This window comes from Erithacus rubecula (assembly GCF_903797595.1).
Source record: "Erithacus rubecula genome assembly, chromosome: 2".
NCBI lineage: Eukaryota > Metazoa > Chordata > Aves > Passeriformes > Muscicapidae > Erithacus > Erithacus rubecula.
Window position 1 is genome coordinate 86,571,163 of NC_136685.1, and position 23,228 is coordinate 86,594,390.

A 23,228-nucleotide genomic window follows, 5' to 3' on the forward strand; every position below is an offset into this window, starting at 1 on the left:
GAGAAACACAAACACACTGCTGATTTCAGAAGAGCATCCAAAAACCTCCTCCTACTACCAGTTGGGAACTTCTCAACTTCCAGCTGACAATAACACAAGGCCAGGTTGTTTTCTTTGTGTGTGTGTGACAGCATGGCTGCTCATTTCACCATAGGTCTGCTCATCTGCTGTCAGAAAATGAATTGGATGAGCATGAAAAAAGCAATCCTCCCAGTCTTCATATTCTGAAAAAATAAAAACATCCAGCTATTTAACTCCCTTTTTATATAATAGGGGTTTTAAACTTACCCTTTATGGTTATGGGTGCCTGCAGTATTACAGAGGAGAACCTACCAGGGTTTTGATGTATTAACACTTTCTGCAAGGCTTCTATTTGCATTAGAATTACTTCTGATACATCCTGGGACTGCATTTGTGATTTCAAAATAAGTGAGTGGTTCAACCTTTGTACAATTAAGTGGCATGTTACAGCCCTTTCCCCTACCATTTAATTCTGGCAAGCACCTGTTTATAGCTAGAACATTACTAGCAACTCCTGAATGAACAACTTAATTTTTTTTTATACTACTCCAGCCTCAGGAACATCTATGTCTTACTGTATTAAAATCTCAGCTTCCAACTCCATCAGTCTGGCTTCCTAGCTTTGTGTCATCAGTGAAATTTCAGTGCTTCTACTTTCCTGTGTTAAGTTCATTAGTGTAAACACTAAGCCAAATAGGTCCCAGCAGGCTGGAGGCAGATGTTAGCAACCAAAGTGTCTACAGCATGTTCTTTGGAAGTTTACAGCCTGACAGAGAAGAAAGGAATAAATATGTTGGTGAAACAAGGTGCTGTAAGCCAGCATAGTTACCTTGCATACAGGAACCTGTTGATAAGGCATGGCAATCCAGGACTCACTAAAACTAGGGGCAAATAAAATTTGTAGACAAATAGTGGACTGACAAAGTTTTCTACAAAGCCTCCTTGTACTAAGAGCAGATACCCATTAGTATGAAGAAGCTTTTAATCAGGCTTTATTAAAAAAAAAAAAATGTTGAAGAAATAAGAAAAAGCAGCTCTATAACATTAAAATTCAACTCTCAACAATTTCTATTAATGCACCTTTGGAAAAAAGTTTAAAACCCAGCAAATCAGGGAAAGCAAGCTGGAAGGTAAGGCCAATGAAAAACCCTGCAGGTGATAACAGAGAGCAAAGATATATAAAAAACATCTGAAAAGCTGAAATTAGTGCTTCCATGAAGCCAGCACAGAAAGACTCATGCAATGGCACTTAAGCAATTTATTACTTTCCCTGAAACATATTCTTAGGAACATATGAAAGACTTGCAAAGGAAAATAATAAAAAAATAGGAAAGGAGGAGAAAATAAATCAAAGAACTCTTTGTAGATTAACACAGAATTGTCTAGAGAGAAAAGCAATTCAGAAGACATGAAAGCTAGTATTCAGATAGTTCAGAAATTTGAAGACGCAGACTACAAAACCCTCCTGCTTTCCAAAAAAACATGCTGCAAAAAGAAATCAAGTAGTTTTGTAGAAGCAGGTGAGAAACCTTCACCCTCAATTAATGACTTCTTCAACAAAACTGGGCATATTAGAAAAGTGTATTTTATATTACACTATTCCTCATTAGACTAGACTCTGAGGTAGCCCTGCAAGTCTGTGCTGTAATTAACTGCTCTTCAGCTGACAAGTATGTACATAATGGGATGTCTAATGAGCATACAGTAGATTATATATATACACCCACACAAGTTTAGTTCTAAAGGAATCATTAAAATAATTTTGCAAATTATTACTGACTATTATTCAGTAGATCCCACTCCATCTAGTTTGAAAGTGAAGCATGGGCTGATGCATTAAAAAAAAAACCAAAACCCAGCTCAGTTTTATTTGTGTGTAGCAGCACCCTAAAGTGATTTACAAGCAAATGAAAAACCCCAAAGTCTCCAACTAGCTTGGCCATGCAGAACAGTCCAGTGAGATACAATAAACTACCACATCCAGGGTACATTTATTAATCTGTCTTCACCTTCTAGTTGCTTGACCAGTGAAGTTATGCTTTTTAAATCTGCAAATAGCTTCTTTCCCACAAGCCTTCTGCTTTCAGGCCTGTGTCCAAGAGCTCTGCAGGACCACTAACCTGAGGGACAAGAGTTCAGAAGCCTGTTTCTAATTTAAATCAGTGCTAACAGCACAGAGATGAATAACCAAATTCAGTCACCAGCCCAGATTGTTACACTCAGTCTTGCAGTAGGATTCAAATGTGGCTGCAGGTCTGCAATGTCTCACCCCAGTACCAGTGCCTGCTGAACCTGACAGACAGACAGACAGACAGACATGCACTGCTGTTACTGAGCCCTGGTGCAATGCCTGCCAAACAGTCAAATACAATAGGTGAGATGAGAGACTTGCCCTGATTTGGAATGATTTTACAGCTTTGCCATGAAATTTCTTAACAGGTCTTTGGTTATTAATTTTTTCATAATCTGAAAAATAAACTTTGATTGTTCATTTATTGGGTGACATTATGAATCTAAGTATTAACAAGGGTTACCATTAGCACTGAAATATTTGAAGTTTAATATTAAACTCCAGCTTTTCACAAAAAAAAAAAAATAAACAGACTAAAAAAGGAAGAATGGACACAAACAAGCTCAATAAGACTAACTAAATGCTTCCTGCTTAAATTATAAAATTCTGACTTCTCCAAAGATCAATGACAAAAACTCCCAAGTACAGAATTTGGTTTTGTGACAGTATTGATGGTTTTTAATAATATGAACTGTGCCTGAACAAAAGCAAGAAGCCCAGCAATGATAGATGGGGTCTCTATTTGCTCTCAGGTACCAGAGCACCTTCAACAACCATGATACAAAAAGCACTGTCTGATGAAAGAGCAATCCGAGGTAGCCACTGAATTTTGCACTCTCAGCAGACAGCACACATTGCCAGCAGGGTACTTTTATTCCATTGTGTGCTTCATCACTGCTCTGTCTGAGAAGTTAAAACTACAGCACAGTTAAACTAACAGAAGAAAAAGTACTGGAAACTAAAAAAGTACAATTTAAAAAAAATCCAAACAACAAAACCCCAAAAACTCAGGAATGCAATGCATGTTTTTCATTAATTCTTCCACATATGGTTTTTATTGCTGTCCAAAAAGTTTAAGTGTCTCTTATTACTTTATAATAAGTGAACAAGTGATTCATATGTGGAGCTGCTATCACTGAAAGCCAGACTCAAACACACAATCTCAGAGAAATAAATTACCTTTTATCTTAACATAAGCCAGGTCTTTAACTTCTGGGTATAAAAATATGAATGCCTTATGATTAATACTTTAAAAATGTTTCTGCTGAAGTGAGAAGCAAGATGGGTTTTATAGGCAATTATAAACACCTGCTGGTAAAGAATTTAAAAGAATAGCTTTAGTTAGGGTCTTTTTAAGGCTGTTGTAAGCACCTGTTCATTTCACCCACAGGTTTATTGGATTTTCACAGAATTTTAGTACTGGATTTTACTGTCAAAAGACTGGTGTAGTTTACAAGCACAAACAAACAAACTGACTCTTTGGCTTCTGCTGCAGCACATACCCAGAAGTAAAAGCTCAGGACTAACCTTACATAAAGTATGTGCAGTTCAACCCAAGTGAGAGAGATAAAGGCACCAAGTGAACAAAACTGGTACTGAGAAGGTACAAGATGACTCTGTAACACTTGTGGCTTAGGCATGGAGATAAAGAGAGGAAAATCAAGTGGCTGCCCACAAGGCAGCTGCAGGATGTGGCTGCCTTTGCTGCTGCTGCTCCTGGCAGGAGAACAGAATTGCCTAGGTCTTGCTGACATTTACATGCAACACACTCTGGGGAACTCCACATCAAACCAAAGCCAATTCTGACACCACAGCTAATGTCTTTCAAGACTGAAGCTCACCTAAGACTCTCACTTGCTCCCCAAGTCTTTCACTTTAATAGCTAACACCAATACCAATAGAAACCACAATGAATCTACACAGAGTATCAGAAGACTGATATAACTGCAGTAACTTCTACCACTAGGAAAATTAGATTCCAAGAACTAAGCATGCAAAAATGTATTCACCTCTATTTTGTGGTACTATACTATACCAGCATTTTCAAAGCTGTTTTTTAATTAGCTGAAAAAAAAAAAAAAAAAAAAAAAAAAAAAAAAAGAAACAAAGTGACTCCAGGATGCTCAAAGCAACAGAAAATTGTCATCTTCCATCCCATTATCCTATGCAAACACCTTCAGCTATGAAAATCTGCAATTTCACAGTGATTCCAAACTTATTTTGTGTGCCTATAAAGACACTGACGTATTTTTACCGTAGATTTGCTTTGAAGCTTGACAGTTTGCACACCAGCAGTCTTCCCAAGAGCCTCCTTCACAGAATTTCTAGGTCTAGCAAGCACATGGATGCAATCCTTATGGGAGATGAGTGCTGGGAGCATACACAGTGTGTTACACACAGCTCAGTGAAATGAGCAGCTCAAGGGGACTGCTGTAACATAATTAACACTGTGCTAAAGACTGCTCACCCCACGAGGCAAAGGCTGGCAAGCCACAAAGGAGTGTTAAAGCAGCTGTATATTTTTGTGCTCTTGCATTCCAGAACAGGAAGGTTCTGTACAAACACCATGAAGGGCAGCTCTTCACCCCAACCTAAGACAACACTTTCCAAGTCCACAGAATTTGGTTCAGAAATATTACACTAACTGTCTGTGCAACTCTTCAGCTTCCTGACCAGTTGGGTCAAGGTGACAACTGGAAATTGATTTACTTATGTGGCAGCTGTCAAATACAAAACAGGCTAAAGTCACCTGCCCTGACAGAGAGGTGACAAAGTATTGCTAAGCTTATACTGGAAAGGTGGGTAAACCTCCTGCAACAACAGTAACCCACACAGGCTTTTTTTCTGTGGCAGTAAACACAACATAAAAGCTAATAGTCCCACACACATGACACTCTAAAACCTAACAAAAATATATTCAATGATCCATATTTAAAAAAAACCAAAAAACAACCAAACAAAAAAACCAAAAACACCCCAAACCCAAAACTTTGAATTCTCTAATTGCATCTGCATCCATGTTAGAGAGAGAATTACGTTTTGCCACTCCATGTGTTGAAACTGGAGCAAATGCATTTTCTGTGAGAAGACTTTCCTTCCACCTCCCATATGTGTGGGGCCCTGTTATCTGCCTCATGTTTCTCTGATTCCAGTTAGGCTCAGGACAGTCCACAGCATGACACACTTGGAAGGCATCACATCCTCTGCACAGTAACACAGAAGATAGCAGGCAACACCTTGAGGCCACTGAAATTACAGCTACCAGAATGAGATAAGTCCATTTTGGGCTGAATATGCAGCGATGCAGAAGCACATCGTAAGGAAATAATTAGTACTGAAAGTATTTTAGCTATACACAACTTGGTTTTGTGAAAAGCTGTTTTTACTAGGAAAGGTATTTTTAATATAATAGTTTTCTTCAAAAACTGGAAAAGCTAAACAGCTGGTCTGATTAGCTTTCCTTTTACAGTAGCCAGTGCTGCACATATGCACTGTTCCACAGCTAGTGTCAAGCACTGTGGCATAATGAAACATTTCTTTGTTCTTGATACTTATTCATTCTCTTTCGCACATTTGTCTCTGAAGATGCTTTTTGTAAGCATCAATTCAGAATATTTTTATACCTGTAATTTCTCTGTGAACTAGACAAAGATAAAGCAATTGGATCCAAGTTGATTTTTTGTTTATCGACTTTCAAAAACTTTCAAAAAATCTGAGTTTTTTTTTTTTCTCTTTTGAAGGAGACCAAAAGCAATCAAACTGTGAATAATGTAAATTTGCTGACAGCACAGAATGGGAAGACTACAGATTTGTTAATTAGCAGCAAAAAAGCGCAAGACAAAACCCCTGTACATAGAATTGTTGTGTACAGCATGCACTTGGGGTACATGCTTTAGTTTTGAAACTGCATGCTTCAGTACAGTTTGCAGGACATCAAAGCAGAGTAATTTGCAACATCAGAAGCAGAGTTCTTTTGTTGTCACATCCCACCATATTCAGATAGATGGCTCCTTTTCTTGACTGAACAAGCCAGCAGCAGCAGGTAGCCACAGAATGCAAGATTCATTGGTGCAAAGACACACACTTCAGAAGAGACTAATTTTTCGTTTCAGGAGACTATTAAAGCCTTCAGTCTCTGTTCTTGTCTAATCAGCATTTATATGTTGTAAATAATGGCAAGACAGAAAGCTGAGATAAAACAAATCTTTTAATTGGCAGTTCTTAATATTGTGACATCTTAGGCAACAATGCAAGACTTCTATTTGAACACATATTCCTCTCCAATGAAATCATGTGTGCTGTAATTTATTTTAACTATTCCCAAATAGACCCCATATAGATGGCAATGTGTATAAGCATATAAATTTGCATAAGAAGAGAGCTGAAATATTAAGACAGTATGCACTGATGCTCTTTGATGGTGAAAAGCCAAATAAAAGATTTGTGAGAGTGCTGAATTAGAAGAAAGCAACCACAGGGTACAGCTTAATTCTTACCTTGGCTGTTTTTTTCACGAGTTGACATTTTGGCTAGTTATGGGACAGAAATAAAATATCTTAAAACTATTTCTAAAGTCTGACTCACACCTGCTTGGATGAAGACTGGCACATAGGTCAAAACTTTGGATTTTTGTTTCCATAACCTCTCTCTATGCATATATACATAGAGAAAATAATTTTTAGAAAGGGGTTGGCTTCACAAAAGTAAATCAACCCCCCCCCCACCACCCACCTACCAAAACCTTCTGTATTAAAAATCCAACCTGATGAGGTATTTCTCCATAATTTTAAAGATTCATATAAATATCTGGAGTAACTTTTTGCCAAATTAATTCTTGGAGTTGATTAATGACAGTTTACCTCTAAATCCCTGTTTCATAAGCATATGCCCCATTGTATTCATTTACAGGAAATACTATCCAGTCAAAAGCAAATACTTTCAACTTTATCCAGTATTTAAAAATAAATTTTTATTTACCTTGGCTGACAATGACATCTTTGTGCCTGTGGAAAAATTCAAAATATTATCATTAATAACATGCAAAAATTGATTGCTTATCAAGGCAGTATAATCTAGTTTTTACCCATTACTGCATTTGGCAACCTCATCAGATTCTGTGTACAGTGTAAATGCAGAATACAATGCTCAATAGCTAATCTTGATCATTGTAGTGCATTTTTCTCAATTATTCTATGCAGTTCACTGTATCTTGCAAGCGACAGTTTTTGGACCTATGGTAAGGGCTTCTAAGAATTACTCTGATAATTACAAAATACAGATAGTTTTAAAAAAATAAATTACAGAGGGCATATTCCTTGTGCAGAGGAAATTCCACTTTGAGAGAGAGAACTTGTAATAACCAAATGTTTTAAGCTGCTAAACATCATCAGGCCTGCATGCCAAGCATGCCAAGCACCTGTAAAAATAAGCTGTCAGCACACAACAGCACAAATTTTTCTAGAAATGAACTCTATTGGACACATGGATTAAATGTAAGCAAGCTGCAGTTTCATTTAAACCAGATTCCTGCATCATTACTAGATGTGCAACACAAAGTCTTCAACACAGTGCAGTTGAGACATCTCTCCTTACCGGAGCCAGAAATGAGTTACTCATAAAAAAACTCAGTATTGGGTTGGCTTTTTTTGTGAAGAGGGAAAAAACACTAATTTCCAGCATAAAACCTACTTCTTAATAGAATAACACTCCTTGACAGGAGAATGCATTGCATACAACACCCTCTTGAATTCATTTGAAATTCAGCAGAAAGGTATGAGTGGCATCCAGTATTTTTAGCTGGATGGAGGTCAAATTTTTGTAACAGTGACAAAGGGTCAAGCATATGCATGAGGAAAGTCATCTCTGGCTGTTGGTGGATTCACCCTTTACCACACTGCCAGATGAAAAATTTGAAGTGGATTCCCAGTCTTGCCTGAAAAGCACTGAATGATGGGCTGCCGTGGGAACCCTCTCACTTCTTAGGGCTTTATCAGACTGATTTACAGCTCAGTGCTGACTTAAAGACTGAGCTGCATAAACAAAGTTCATATCCTGGGCTGATAGTGCAAAGCATATGTAAAACATTTCTGTCCTGGGGCCCACACTAGGGGCTGAATTCTATTGCCTTGCACAAGACTCCTGTAGCTTCAAGCAGATGAGGCAACGTTTCTAATTGGGAACAACACATTGAATATAATAAATATAACAATACATCTTTGCACAATACCAACCAGTTCTTATGAAAATGTGGCATACAGAATGTATAAGAAATTATAATTAATATATGTCCTTATATGCAAACACTGCCTCTGTTACAAATCTGAGCATAAGGACAAGGAACACAACACTCACTCTTCAAGCACGTGATGGTCTACAGCTCATGTTTGAAGCTTTGTTTTAGCCAATATATTTAAGATACAACAGCATCAAGTTATGAACAGACAACTTTCTCTAACAATAATTAAAACGAATATTTTCTTGCCCACTCTTTTGTTAGATACCTGACTTTTTTTCCACATTAAAGACTGTAGAAGGGCAATATTTAAGGCCTCTCAGAAATAAGCAGAATAACAGAAAAATGAAATAAAATAGCTCAATTTTAACCATGTCTGAAACAATATACAAAGTGTCAATAAAAGCAAAATTTATTTTTTTACTTTTAGCAAATTTGAAATATACATTAAACTGTGAAAGATATTTCAGCAGCATAGCAAAAGGCAGAGGGTTTTGTCATTCCAAAATACTACCCAGCAGTACCATGCTATCATCTAAATTGCTAAAGGGCTTTCAAATTCCAACAGTGAAAACCAATTATAAAAGGAAAGGAAATACTTGCAAAGTATGCAATGCATAATCCCCTCACACACAGCCCTCCACTGCTCTGCAGGACTCTTCAGGCTAAGGATAAAGCTTCTACTAAATGTGTCGAGATCCACACCCACACCCAAGATTAGTTTGCCTTTGTTCTTCCCATTCCTAGGAATGCACTTGCACCACTCTTGACCATGTATTTGACAGTCTTATTTGCAAGCTAAGGAGGGCACTACAGCCACAATCATAAAAACCTGAAAATTACTCTGAAAGGTCTGAAGTGCTTTACTAGTCAGAATGGGAGGAGTTTTCAGGTAGTTCTGCCTTGGGCCAGTTAAGGGCTATTTGAATGAAGATTAATGAGCAAATCTAGGAATCTGCAGACAACACCAGGCTGGAAGAGGCTGCCTGGGGAGATATTGGCAAATAGGACAGGGTTCATTCAAAAAATCAACGCAAGAATTTCAGCAAAACTTCCACAAAGTCAAAATGAGAACCTAAGTATGTGAATACAAAGTGGGAAACCCAACTGGCAGAGAATAGTGAGGATAAGAGTAGGTCACAATAGGGATCAACAAGGTGGGGTTACAGCAAAAAGGAAAACCCTTGCCCCTGTTCTGACAGGAGCAGGAATAACTCTGTGCTATTCACCCCCAGAGGCCCTGACTGGAGACCACAAACTCAGAAAACCTGCTGCTGAGGAAGCAGGAGAGGAATGGTTGGCTCCAGCACATCACCTGCTGAAGGTGACACTTGAAAGAAAAGCCTTGCCTATAGTCTAGAACCTGCCACCAGGAACTTGCTATACAGTTAAACAGAGAGACCCATCTGAAATCATAAAAGTATGCTCCTACCATTACAGTCTACTTTGGAAACAGATCCTATGTAAAATTCAGAAACTGACTCCAAGGAAATACACATGCATTTTCAAATCAGCTTTAGTTAGGTAAAAAAATTAAAAGTTTCACATCACTGGCATTAAGCCATAAAATGTCATAATCCTGATAATCCAACAGGCAATATTAAAACATATTTACACAAGAATTACTTTATAATAATCTTAAAATTACATGGGCACCTGGAGCACCAAACTGGCAGCTTATGTAAGTACTCACAGTAAAAACAAAGATGCAAAAAAGGTCTTAGCATATACACCAGTAAGTTCACTAGAATTGTGTGATTTCATAATATTTTGACTCTCAAGTTCTCTTGCTTTTTTATGTAACAAACCAATACATACTTGTCTGCATTCTTTGCCACTTTTGATATTAATTTAGATGTTGATGCTACTCTCATTAGCTTGTTACGACTGTCATCTGAACTCTCCCAAGCACTGTGAGCTTTTTCAACAGTCAAGGATTTCTTTATGCTGGAAGAAACAAAAAAGTATTTTACAATTACAAGATAATAATGTAACAATAACTGGAACTCATATGCAAATGGACAGATCAAGCAGCAGGAGACAAAAGCAGAGCTAGATCTTCCTTCAAGCTGCAGCATGAAACAGGGAAAAAAGATTAGTCAAAAAGTTCTAACTGGATGAATGAAAACAATTGAGCAAGACAATTGGCACATGTTTTATCTATTCTTTTCCATTTCTAAATGCACTTACATAAAGACTTGAACAAAATAACTCTATACTTCATTACTGCATCACAAACAAATTACAATAGTGGGAAAAAATGAGGCTAAGTATATAAGCCTTAAAGAATAAACTATATTTTAAAAAATCAATTAAGTAGATAACAATGTGACTTTTTTCCATGATTGTTTACCAGCTTTAGCACATTGATTTCTGAGGCAGAACTGTTCTATCAGATTAGAGTTTCATATAGAAGCTTTGCAGTTAGCACATACTGAATCACATTAATGGTTTTAATCATTTTGAAACAAATGTCTGCAAATCTCTTGCATGAGTAAGACAAGCTAGGTTTGGCCTGATACTACAGACAATTAAATCCATGAATTCTGATGTAATTTTTCAGCAATCCTATTGCAGCTAATTTACACTAATGGGAACTTGCAAATTTTGCAGTCACTAATTCAATAATTCACTAGTTCAATAACTTCATGTATGCCTTAATCACGGAACACATGTTCAAAAAGTAACCTAGCCCAAATTATCCTTCAGCCAGCTGATTTAAAGTTTGCACATGTCCTGCTAATAGTGTCTCACTTCATCCCGTCAGAAATGCTTTTTGCAGGAGTTAAGTCCTGAAATGCAACCTTAGAAATGGCAAGCTCCTTCCACAGCACCTCAAGAGGCTCAAAGGTCCTGTGACAAACAAGTTAATCAAATCAAGTTAAAGCCCTAGGAGGCTAAAAAAGGCATTTATTTTTCCCCCACGCTGCAAAAGATTAGTAAGCAAGACTTCAGACATCTTTATAGGGAAATACCAGGCAAGAGAACAACAGGCTGCAAGTTCAGCTTCAGACAACTTACAGGTTTGTGCAAGACATGGAGACAGAGCCTTTATGGAGTGTTATAACATGCACCAGTCAAGTGGAAGTTTAAATATTTATAAGAGCTGTGAATTCAAGCAATGCAAGACAACAATCTTGTGAACCACAGTAAATTTCAGAGTAATAAATTTCATTTTCTTTCAGTCTCTAAGTGCCAGAGAGTAAAAAAAAAAAAAAATTACACCTTCCAAAACAGTAAGGTAGCAATGAATAAAAAAAAAAAATATAAAAAAAAAAAAAAAAAAAAAAAGAAACCATGCCAAGTGATCTGCACAGTTTTGAAACTCAGAAACCACCATCCAAATCTTAAAACCCATTTTCTTGATGTCAAAAAGCAATCTAGCATTCTGAAATGTACCTATTTTTTTTCCCCTGTGCCTAATTCCCACAAAAAATGAGTGGGAATTTAAAAGGCAATCCTAAATTAATTTCTGCATAAAAGTAAATTTCAAAGTAAAAGTTCTATGATCTGGGTATAAAACCAGAACTTCACTCATGTAAAGAATCAAAGTAAGCCATCCTGCAACCTAGCAGGAATTTAAAAGGGAAGGGCAATGAAATAAAAAACACCAACAAAAACAAAACTGCAGTTATTTTATAGAATAATTTGAGAGTAATTTCTCAACCAAGGGTTGCAATGATACTAGTCTTTTAAAAATACTGTTATGAGACATAATAAATGGCCATGAGGAAAATACACTCCATAATTCAGCTATGTCAGACAAAATCTATGAAGTGTATTTGAGAAGAACCAAGTAAGAGTGATCATTAAATATTTTACAATCATGGTTGATTAGAGTCAATCTACTGTATTAGGATTTTAATCTGAGAACAAAAAACCTTTGTAATCTTAAAAATATATTCAAAGAAAAATATGCATTTTTATCTTTTTTCTCCTGCAATGCACATTGAATGCATTTTCTCTAGCAGAAAAACCTGATCATGAGATTAGAACTATTTCACATGACTTGTTGTCAAATATGAACTATCATTACAGTCATTTTCTAGTTCTGTACTGTGGTACTGTGAAAACCTTTTAGCTGGAGTAGAACTCTTGCTTTCTGGAGTTTGCCTGTGTGTTTGGAGAGTCTGTGAGGAGGGCTGGGGAGAAGGTGATGCTTGATTTTGTGCACTTTGATCATTAGAATGAGAGTCCTCTTTTTTTTCTTTTTGTCCTGGAGGTTTTTCCTTCTTTTTTTCTGTACCGCTGTAAAATAAAGTGTAACACAGGGAGGGAAAAAAGAGAACAAGCAAATAAATTAGCAAGGTGGGAGAAAAAATCCTCTGTGAAAAGATGGGAGAGGCATTTAACAACTTACTATAAACAACCACCAAAAGAACACTTTGATTATTAACTCAATTTCTTCATGCTAACATTTTGCTGAAATAAGGTTTATCCACTAGCTCCAACAATAAAAAATAGTCAGAGAAAAATGGAAGATTATTTACAGATTTCAGCTGTACTACATTAACTATGATTTTTAAATTAATACAGCTTTGATTTGAGTGCATCCTTCATTCGTGGGTTTTCCTACAGCACTCAAAGCTGACACAAATTGATGTTCCACAAGTCTGCTGACCCTCAGCAGGAAACCATCCTCTGGTTCAGAGCTCACTGACCACCTTGTCGTGCTGCCAGCCAAGGTTCAGTGCAAGCCAAGGCAGCACTGTGACTTGTGCTTCTCCCATTAGTGTAAGCCCACCATGGAATTGCATTTATTGACATATATGAGCTGGCACCAAAGCCCTGGAATGGTGGTGCTGGTCCCTGGGCTCTACTTGGCTGCACCAGAGTTCAAACAACATCATCCCTGAAAACTCATGGCTGTTTTCATCTTTAGTTGACTAATGACAGATTGTCTCACCACTTCTTTAATGCCTTCAGCCAGGACACCTAAGAACACATCTTTATTTTCATAGTGCAGCATTTATTAGCTTAATATTTGAAACAGATTTAAATACATATCATTACCAACTTTAAATCTATTAAGAACCAAACCAAGGGTTTGCTAGGTAAACAGAAATATTAATTAAAAGGCTTTTCTATGAAGTTACATACTTTGTAACATACTGAATCACACAAACAGTACTGGAACCTGAAAGAGAAGAGTACTCACAAGCCTATTTATTTTTTAAGGTAAAATAGTTAAATCTTTTAAGATAGATTTCTCAATGAAGAAATAAAGCAAGATACAAACACTAGTTAAAAATGTAATAGAAAGATTTTTCTCTTAGGGTCAAAGTAACCTGCAAAGTAAAAAAGAAAGAGTAATTTTCTGAACATGAGAATCCTCTTTTTTTCCCCCCCACAACAATTTCCCCCCCCACCATGAATTCTTGCATTACCATAATTATTTGTATTTTCATTTACCTTTTCCCAAAATGCAATTAAACAGTAAACCAACATTCAAAATAAATTAATAAAAATGGGAAGCCAATTTTAACATATCATTCTTAAGAACCTCTTTTTGCTTCTTTTGTTATTTCAGTTAAAGTGTGTCATTTACCACTGAGACAAAACCCCCAAGACTTGCAGGAATTCAACTTTTCCAACTGCTTTCAGAGAAAAGAAACATGTCAAAACATTGAAAAACAGGTCATAACATGAATATGAAGCCCAGACACATCTGCAAGGATCACTCAGGATTTCTACTGTAAAACATGCTAACTACTTTAAAATGTCAATATAATCCATCAAACTGACATTTTCTTTTCAAAAAACCCAGATGAAAACAAAACAAAGAGCTTTCATATTTCTTGAGGGCATATATGTGATCACAGAGAACAAAGCTTGGAGAACTGTGGTGTTTTGATTAATAATTTATAGCCAAAAGTCCTTAATTAACTGGTAGCAAAGAAATTTATTATTATTTTTTTTAAAAAGAAGACTTAGCTTGCATTGCTGGATGCAAAGCACATTACACAATCTTTTTGCAGTCTGTTGCAAGAAATGCAGCATAGTGAAATAAATTCTTGGAATTTCTTTTCACTGAAGAAAACAGAAATCCTCTCTATTCCTACTATGACAGGTACACTCACCACTTTTTGTAATGTCCTGTTTAACAGTGACACATCAGCAATTCTGCTCTGCACTCACCCAGCCTGCTCAGGTGATTGCCACCTACTGATTGCAGCATATAATCCAATTTATCAGCTCAGTCTCGTATTTTCTGTGTTCCTACCCAAACTCATCTTATCTGATCCATCTCCTAGAAACCACAGGTTCCCATAGGTGTGGGAATCTCTTCACTGAGCTTGTCACTGTGGATTATCCCTTTCACTTCTTTGCCATAAGGTTCCCTCTGTAACTTTTTGCTGGGCCATGAGACTTGTTGGACCACTCTGGTTTCACTCTGGATTGTAGCACAACGTACACCTGGATTCCAACAAAGTCCTTTTATCTACCACCAGGTAGCAAGTAGGCTTCCTTTTTTGACTGCCATTTTAATTTGGAAGGAAATCATGGAGACATGTGGCAGCCTGAGTACTGAATATTATTGTTCTGAATTGCTCACTTCTGCTAAAATCTTCAGCTTAATTGTATTATGACTGGCTAGTACAGAGTGGCTCTCCAACTAATACCTCTTCTAGGAGGTGTTGTGTAACTGCTGAAACCAAATCAAAACCAGCGTTTTTTCCTGTGGGTTTCTAGAGACTAGTTATTCTGGGAAGCAGTCATTTAATGCATCCAAAAATTCCTTCCAAAACCCAATTTGATGAGGCATTTCTTCAGTCTACAAGTGAGTAGTTGAGAGCTATTACTATCTGTCCTAATTTTGCAGTTTCTCTAATTTCACTTTGTACAGTGTTTCATCCCTTGGACCACAACACATTGGCAACTACTGTGGATGGTGTTCACTCAAAAACATCAAGATTATTGTTATCAGATGCTGCTTTCAGAAGAAGGTTTGGTCCTAAGGAAAATGATCAAACAGGTCCCTGAGAGTCATTGGTTGGTTGGTTTTAGTTTTTCTGTGCAAAGTATATACCTGTTTCCAGTCCAAACTATAGGGTTGAAATTCTTTCAGCACATCCATGACTTCATCTCTGTTAATGGGACATCATCTACCTGCTGTTCAGGGAACATTCCTGGGCTCTGTTTTTAGTGATTGCTGGTATTTTAGCAGGCCATTGTTGAAATGAGACATCCTGCTGCTGTGGAGATACTGAGGCAGCTGATTATATCCGTGATCTCAACGTTCAGGTTTGTAGAACAAGATTTAACAATCCAGGAAATGAAGTCAAGCTCATTCATAGAAGAAATTCACATAATAAGCTTCAACACCAGTAACAATTTGAACACAGCAGGCCTTCTGTTATTTTGGCTAGATGTATGGCTGCATACAGTGGGAACATGAAAAGTCCTAGGCAGGTTATGGGGTTTGTTTAGAACCTAAAGGTTAATTCTCTGTCAGCATATGACCTTGTCCACCTGCTGCGCCAGTCCAAGCTTCAGCCTGAAGAAAGGCCTGGATAAGGTGGGGTGAAACATTGCAGCCTCCTTGGGCCTCCCCTCTTTTCAACACAAGTGTTAAAAATAAACATGGTTACTCTACGTTTGTAAGGAGATGGGACTACTGTCGACATTTATTTGCCTTTCCCCTTCCTTGAGCTGGCTATTTTACAAGAGAGCAAATTTGTTTCTTCCAAATACAAAACAAATTTAAGTGATAAAGACATCACAGTGAAAGGAACTCCTGGTAAAAGAGCCTTCCTAGGCCTTTCTAAAACATGTCTTGAGGAAGGGAGTTGTGTCTTCAGCTGCAGTGGAACCACCAATATCTCTCCTGGACATTTTTTCGGGGGCCAAGAGAGAGCTGCCCTCTGCATATGAATATTTTCACTTTTGGTCTGTCCAGGTCTCCTTTTAAAGACCTTAACTCAGATGAAAGGGATGCCGGCCACTCCACTCTGCTCTTCTTATGTAGTCAAGTGTTGAGCAGCCAATGAATCAAGCAGGTGATTCAGCACAAATGCAAGCTGAACACCACGGGAACTGGACTGGCTCTCATCAAAGTGCCAAGAGCCACAGGGGTAAGATTAATGGAAAAGTGCTAACTAAGAAATACCTTCCTGCAGGAATGTCTTTTGTCCCTGTGCCTGTCACACTAGCAGATAGAGATATACACTGATCTCTGTTTGATTTATTGTTAAGAAGTAAATGTAAGAATTCAATAAAAAGGAAGATACGCAATGCTGCATAGTGGAGAAAAGTGAAGAGTGGGGCACTACCCTCACTTCCCAAATTCCAAAAGGCACTAGAGCTTTTCTGGTTTGTTCTCATATAGTTTATATTTGCTTGCAGCATTTTTATTCCCTGAAGTATATAATTTCCCTGTCTTGCTGCACAGTGTATTTACATCCACACTAGAAGATAAACCAGCCACTGGAGCTACCAGAGTACTCTACAGGGGCCAAGAATTTGTTCACATGACTTACCACAGTTACACATTAGAGTATTCTCTGCCCCGTGGCTATATCTGGCAGCTTGTTCTTCACAACAAACAAGAATAGGTACAAAACCTACTGCTGAAGAAGCCACTGTCTAACAGACCCACAGAAAAAAAGCAGTTAAGCAAACACTTTGTTTACTGTATGAAGCTGAAAGTAGTACATGGAAGAAAACCACTACTGTTTGGTTCCTAGCTCATTTAACTTCCAAATTTCTACAGCAATGTTATTTCTTCACATTTGTGATGTGATACAGATATTTTTCATAAGGACTAAGTTGTCACATTTTGGGTTAGATTTTCTACCCAAAAATGTAAATCTTTATCTTACACAATTTACTATTGTTTCATAGTTATTTTGCTGTTGTCTACTATTTACACTACAGACAATGAAGTCAGTTTTGCCCTTTAATTTCCTTGAGGGAAGGAAGAAGTGGGGGGGACAAAACCAAAAACCAACAAAAAAAGCATATGAATACCAGACAAAAAAAAATTCCATTTGTACTGGAAATACATTTTCCTACTCCCTTAGAGAGAATTCATTTTGGACACTACACATCACAGAAGTACACTCCATTTTTTGTTTTTAGAACTCTTCTGCACACAGCCTGATAACATGGTAAATCTCCAAAGTTTATTTGTGATTTACTGGACCTCAGGCTGCCGAGTGTTGTGCAGAGACAAAAATCAATCTCTTGCTCTGATCGGTTTTGGGGTTTCTTAACATATAAAAATTTGAGTATTAATAACAATTTGGTACCTTTTTGCAGCAGAGGAAAGTGTTTCTTTTCTGGCAACAGAAACAGATGAACTGTGGCTTGTTTTCCTGCTTCCTGTACTCCCGTTAGTTATACATGACATCGAGATAGCTTCTCGCAGGCTTGGCTGACCTAGAGAAAAGCAATATTGGAGAATGTAAGGTTTCATAGCTACATCCAAAGGTCCACATGAACAACAAGAAGCTCTCAGTTGCAGACCTGCTTTCACACAGCAGCAGCCTGAGCATTCAGGACAAACTTCCAGTAACAAGTATTCATGAAACCTTAACCTAAGCAGCTGGACCTGGGAAACCTGGGACACTAAGGCAGACAAGAATATGCTGTGATAGAGGTCAGTTTCTCTACTGCTATGATGTCATGAAAGAATTATTAAGTTATTTAAGGGTTGTGATTCTAAGGATTAAAAAAAAAACCCAAGATTTTCAGTTTCATTTCAGCTGCCTCTTCCATCTTAAAATATCTTTCAGTACATGCCCTATGGTATAGCTATTATGTTTCTGATAGTGCTCACTCTGGAGAACATCTGCCACATCCAGCGAACATTACAGACTCTCTCCAGGGATGAATCAAGAGTGTATATGTGAAGAAGGCTGTTGTCTGTCAGATGCCCACTTCACTCATTGCAGAAGTTTAAAACTATGCAGTGAATGTGGGAGGGGATTGCAAGGAAGACAAGGGGGAGCAAAGGCTCTTCTATTTTCAGAGCTGAACACTAGCCTGGCAATCAGCTCCCAGACCTGCCTCTTCCACAGAATGCCAGTGAAATACAAGGCATTTTACCCTACCCTGATGTTTCATCCTTTCCCACTACGTCTCTTTTTGTGTGCCTGTTTTATTTCCAAGGTCTTACTCAGAGAATTTTGCCCCTTCCTCTAAAGTGCTTGACTTGCAGTTTTCCTTTCTGAAGTATAACATTCCCTGAGAAATATCCCCAGGCTAATCCTACAATAAGCATCCAAAAACCAGCGGTCACTTTTGAGCCCCTGTGTCACATGCCCCTTTTACAGACAGCAAATTTCTTTTGCATCTCCTAGGTTTGTGATGGCCAGTCACTCTGACTGCAGCAGCAAACACAGAGGGGATGACTGACAGAAAAATAGCAGGTCTGTGTCCGTGGCAGGCTTGGAATAGTGTGAGATAGATAAGGCATGAGGCCACCCATTGAAGATAAAAGTGAGGAGTAAAACAGCAGTTGGAGAGAATCAACAGCTCTGTGCACAGAGGACAAACTCACACAGATGCCTCATTTAAAAACTACCCCGTGTTTCACAGCACAGCTCTTTCAAGCAGGTAGAGAGGCAAATTGATTCTTATTTTAAACTACCACATTATATACAAGAGATACCCATCAAGGGAATATTAGATGTCAGAACTACTTGGATGAATGCAGAAATGGGCTGGCCTACACAAACCAAACACTGCTTCAAATGCACCAAGCAGCATGTGATCACATCTGAAATTCAGATCAGGAAAACCAAAAGGAACATGTGGAATATCCCAGGCAGAAATGAGAATAAAGGAAGTCTGAAAAAAGTAAAGACACCCTTAAAATCCAAAAACACTTCAAAGATAATTGCTCTTCCTAAATTATGTATAAATAAATTTTGTATAATTCCTGCCAATAGGTACTTTTAAGAGACTATTTTATTTGCAAGATAAACATTTGGAACACAAAGTTTGTTTTAGAATTTGTTTTTATGAAGCTCAAGAGATTTTTTATACCCCACGTAACTCAGATGCAAGAACAAAAGCACATGAGCTTATAAAGCACAGTTACTACAGAAACCTATAAATTAGCTTCTTTTATTTTCAGTGACAAAGTAAGTAATTTTCTTTGTAGAGATGCATAATATCAAGGCCTATGATTCACTCTTGAACTGTATATGACCTTAACATCTCTGTCTGCTCATTGTAATAGATTAATGTCTCCCCAGCCAGCTCTAGCATGGCTTTCCAGACATCTGAATCAGGAGATGTAACAGCACTAATTCCCAGCATGGTGGGGAAGGCATTCACTGGGATGTGCAAAGGACACAGAACTTATTAAGATGGGGAACACAAGGAACACACTGCTGTTTTGTTTACTGACTACATTTAGAGTAATTCCCCCTACGAGGTATGGGAAGTGTTAGCTCCTGCTTATGTCCAGGGACAAAACTGATTACAAATAAAACTCTACATCAGCATATACTCATGACAGCAATATGCAGTGCTCCATGCAATGATGAACACAATAAAAATAAAAAATGGGATCCAGACAGGAGCTTTGGAATTGTTTTCCAGTAAGGTGGGTATTGATTGTAGATTGGCAAAGTACTTCCTAATGTCATTGAGGGATGTGAAAAATCATATTAGAGATTAGTATTTTTGAATTGAGGCAAAAACTATTTTTGCAAAATGACTAACCATTAAACATAACCCAGATTAAAAACTGCAGTAACAATTTTTTTTCAAGTGTCAAAAACATATCAGGCCTTCTTCCATTCCAGAACAAAATCTTGGTCAGTGTGCCACACTCAATGTGCAATAAAATGTAAGAAAGCAAAAAAAGCAGCAGAAAATCCTCCAAACAAAAATCCCCAAACCCCACACTCAACACCCCTAAGAAACAAGAGCCTTCCAAAGTTTCTATATACTGCATGTTAATTAGATAGTCAAAAGTGACTTTAGAATACCTACTTTTAAAAGGAAGAATAAAATGCAATTAATGATCTGCAATTATATGTAAAGGAAATACATTTGTATTTTAAATCATCAAAAGGAAAGGTGAGTTTAAGTTCTGTGCACATCCCTGGCAGTGAAGTCTGGCTAGTGACAGAGGTAACCAAGGGGATCTTCCCAGATCAGAAGTCCAAGGAAGCTGAGCCACCAGTTCAAACCACACATCTCTCTAATGACTTTTAGCCAGGGCATCTCTGCAGTCTAAAGATGTGAAAAATTAACAACACTATAACCTTCTTCACTGCAGAGATAGTCCTTCATGGCAGTCAAGTGCTTTTGCTTCAGAGACCTGGAAATAATGAAGCAGCACAGGAGAACACAAATTCCAGATCAATACACTGAAACAATAGAGATCTCCCAGCATTGGGCTGCACATCTCTGCAATAACATGTCATACACCACCTGCTAGCATAAACAGTCTGAAAATTTTCAGACTGAGTAGCACTTAGCTTTATCTGCTAGATTGGAACAAAAGCCAGACATAAACTGAACACAGAATGAAAGGCAGTGTATGGTGACCAGGGTTAAAGCCAAATTGTCAGAGATCAAAGTGGTAAAAATGTCTTTTATGGAACAGATTCATCTCTGTTCTGATAATTTTCATAGAATATATCTGTAGAGTTCAAACGAAACACTTTATTAACATCTGTCAAGTATACAAATGTGTGAATGAAAGATAAGTAGGATTAGAAAAAACAGACCACAATAAACCAAAAATCTATTTCCAATTCTTTATCAGCCTTGATTAGCTAACCGGGGAAAAAATGAAGCCAAGCTGTTAGAGAGAGGGGTAAGTTTGAAAATGTGTGTCCTGTGATAACATGATAGCTTTTCCCTCCAAACATACTTACAAGGTGCTTGAGCAGAGAATCAATTAGTAATTAATTTTCCTTCTCAAAACCAAAACTTAGAATATTTTACATTAAAATGTAGTTTATTCTGTTATCAAATATATTTACTGAAACAATTTCCTCAATATTTTTGTATTTTCTAATATTCTAACAGGTAAACTGCCTTTCTTACAAGGAAAAACCAAAGACTTGTTTCTGTTCTTCAGGTAATTTCAATTTAAAATAAGAAACTGCAACTATATCAAACATTACTTCTGTGGTCACTTAAGTGGATTTAAAAGAAAAAGCTCAAGAAATGACACCTTACTAAAATAAAAGTTGTCTTTTTAACAGTAGATTTTTTTTTTTCCCCATTAAGGCATACAGTATCCAAATACTTCAACAACTTTAAACCACTTGACTTTTAGCAAAATGTGACAGACTTCTAGATTATAAATACATTACATGCCATGGGGTTTTCTGCCTGGAAGGACAGCAAACCAATTTAGCACTCTTACTAAACAAGTGTACACTGTGTGTAACTCTCCAGAGAGCCCACAATGTGAGCTGTGGAAAAACAGACAGAAATAGTTACAAGTTTAGCAGAACATAAGATCTTATCTGCACTTCCTTCCTAATAGAACAACATCAAAATCAATAGAAATTATGACAAATCTTCGATTTAGTTAAAGGTGTTACCATGAATTGTTTAAAAGCAGCTAGCTCTAGTCATGGCTCAGCTTCCAGGCTTTCAAAGGATGTCAAGGCCCTCAGCCCATGGAAGATGCTGGCAAAGAAACAGCTTGGGAGCACCAAAACTCTGCTCAATGAGATTACTATATTCTGAAGGGTAGGGAAATATTTTCTTAGGCATTCTGTTTTATTCAACTATTTCACTTACATACTAAACAAGATTTACCTATCAAATTTGACAAGACTCAAATTCTGATTGAAACTTCCTAGGCTAAAAAAGTGTCTTCTATACAGGTCAGGGTGAGACACCACGTCTCAAATAATGAACAAAATAAATCAGGATAAATAGTTCAGTTCACCATCTGTAGATTATGCTCCTGCTTGTTTAATAATGGAGTTTTAAGAGAACTAAGTTTCAAGAAACTTTACTATTCTTACAGCAATTACAACTGGCTGAAAAAAAAATTATACTATTTAATGGAAGTACAATTTCACAAATTTCAACAGACAGCTATTAAACATTCATTATTTGTCATTTCCTATGAAAAGGAAAAGAACTATCCAAATAGAGGCATGCTAATAAGCAACAGTTTGAGAGTGTATAGCTAATGCATAAACAACTTGAGCTCCAAGGGCATCTCTCCGAGTAGGTAGATAAACTAACTTAGATGTTAAAAGTAATTAAATATTTATCTTTAGATTTCCTGTAAGATTTTTATAAATATTGACTTAACCCATAGATTTCTAACTTTAAATGATCCTCATAGGAATACAAAACTAATTTCTCAGGTGTTAGGGGAGCCATGTCTCTGTTCTTTAGGCAGGCATTTTAAAATATGCTACAGGAAACGGAAGATTTATTTGGGCAATTGCTTATTCAAATCACACTGCCCTTTTCCCTTCTATCTTATTTTGCTATGCTTTCCCAGAAGCACCATCTACATACTCAACCAATTGCCAAATGGGCTAATTCTAAGCAGAGGAAATAAAATTTTAACTATGGTGATTTGAAACAATTTGATACACTTCAGCAAACAAGTGATGACAATGGTATTAAAGTGTTATAAATAGAGAGTTTTCATTTGAAAAAAGTTAGTGACAACACTGAACTCTTCCAAAAGTACATTTCTTAGTTTGAGAAGCATCATGGAGAACAGCAGAGTACCATTCAAGAAAATTTACTCACACTGTTCCAAAAGAAGTACACAGATGCAGAAAACATACCCAAAACTGTAAGAAGCACATGGAAACAGAATAAGGATATTTATCACCACAACCAAAAATATTCCTCTGCAATGAACAAGATTATTAGGTTACAGAACTTTAAAAAACACCTCTGAACTTTGTCCTTCACTCCTCCTTCCTAAACTTGGTTTATTGGCTAGTGACC

General features: G+C 37.2%; 1 protein-coding gene across 7 annotated transcripts in view; it reads right to left on the minus strand.

The window, feature by feature from the left end:
• Window positions 1–23,228, minus strand: part of EML4 (EMAP like 4) — a 145,591-nt gene that overhangs the window by 39,381 nt on the left and 82,982 nt on the right. For 4 of the 7 annotated variants that reach the window (XM_079297517.1, XM_079297520.1, XM_079297521.1 and 1 more), the window contains exons 3-7: window positions 17,576–17,705; window positions 12,399–12,572; window positions 10,143–10,271; window positions 7,070–7,095; window positions 6,589–6,621 (exon numbers count right to left, since the gene is read on the minus strand). In XM_079297517.1, the coding sequence (XP_079153643.1) occupies window positions 6,589–6,621; window positions 7,070–7,095; window positions 10,143–10,271; window positions 12,399–12,572; window positions 17,576–17,705 (492 nt within the window). The remainder of the gene's footprint in view (window positions 1–6,588; window positions 6,622–7,069; window positions 7,096–10,142; window positions 10,272–12,398; window positions 12,573–17,575; window positions 17,706–23,228) is intronic. The other 3 variants (XM_079297522.1, XM_079297518.1, XM_079297523.1) reach the window with 3 other exon arrangements.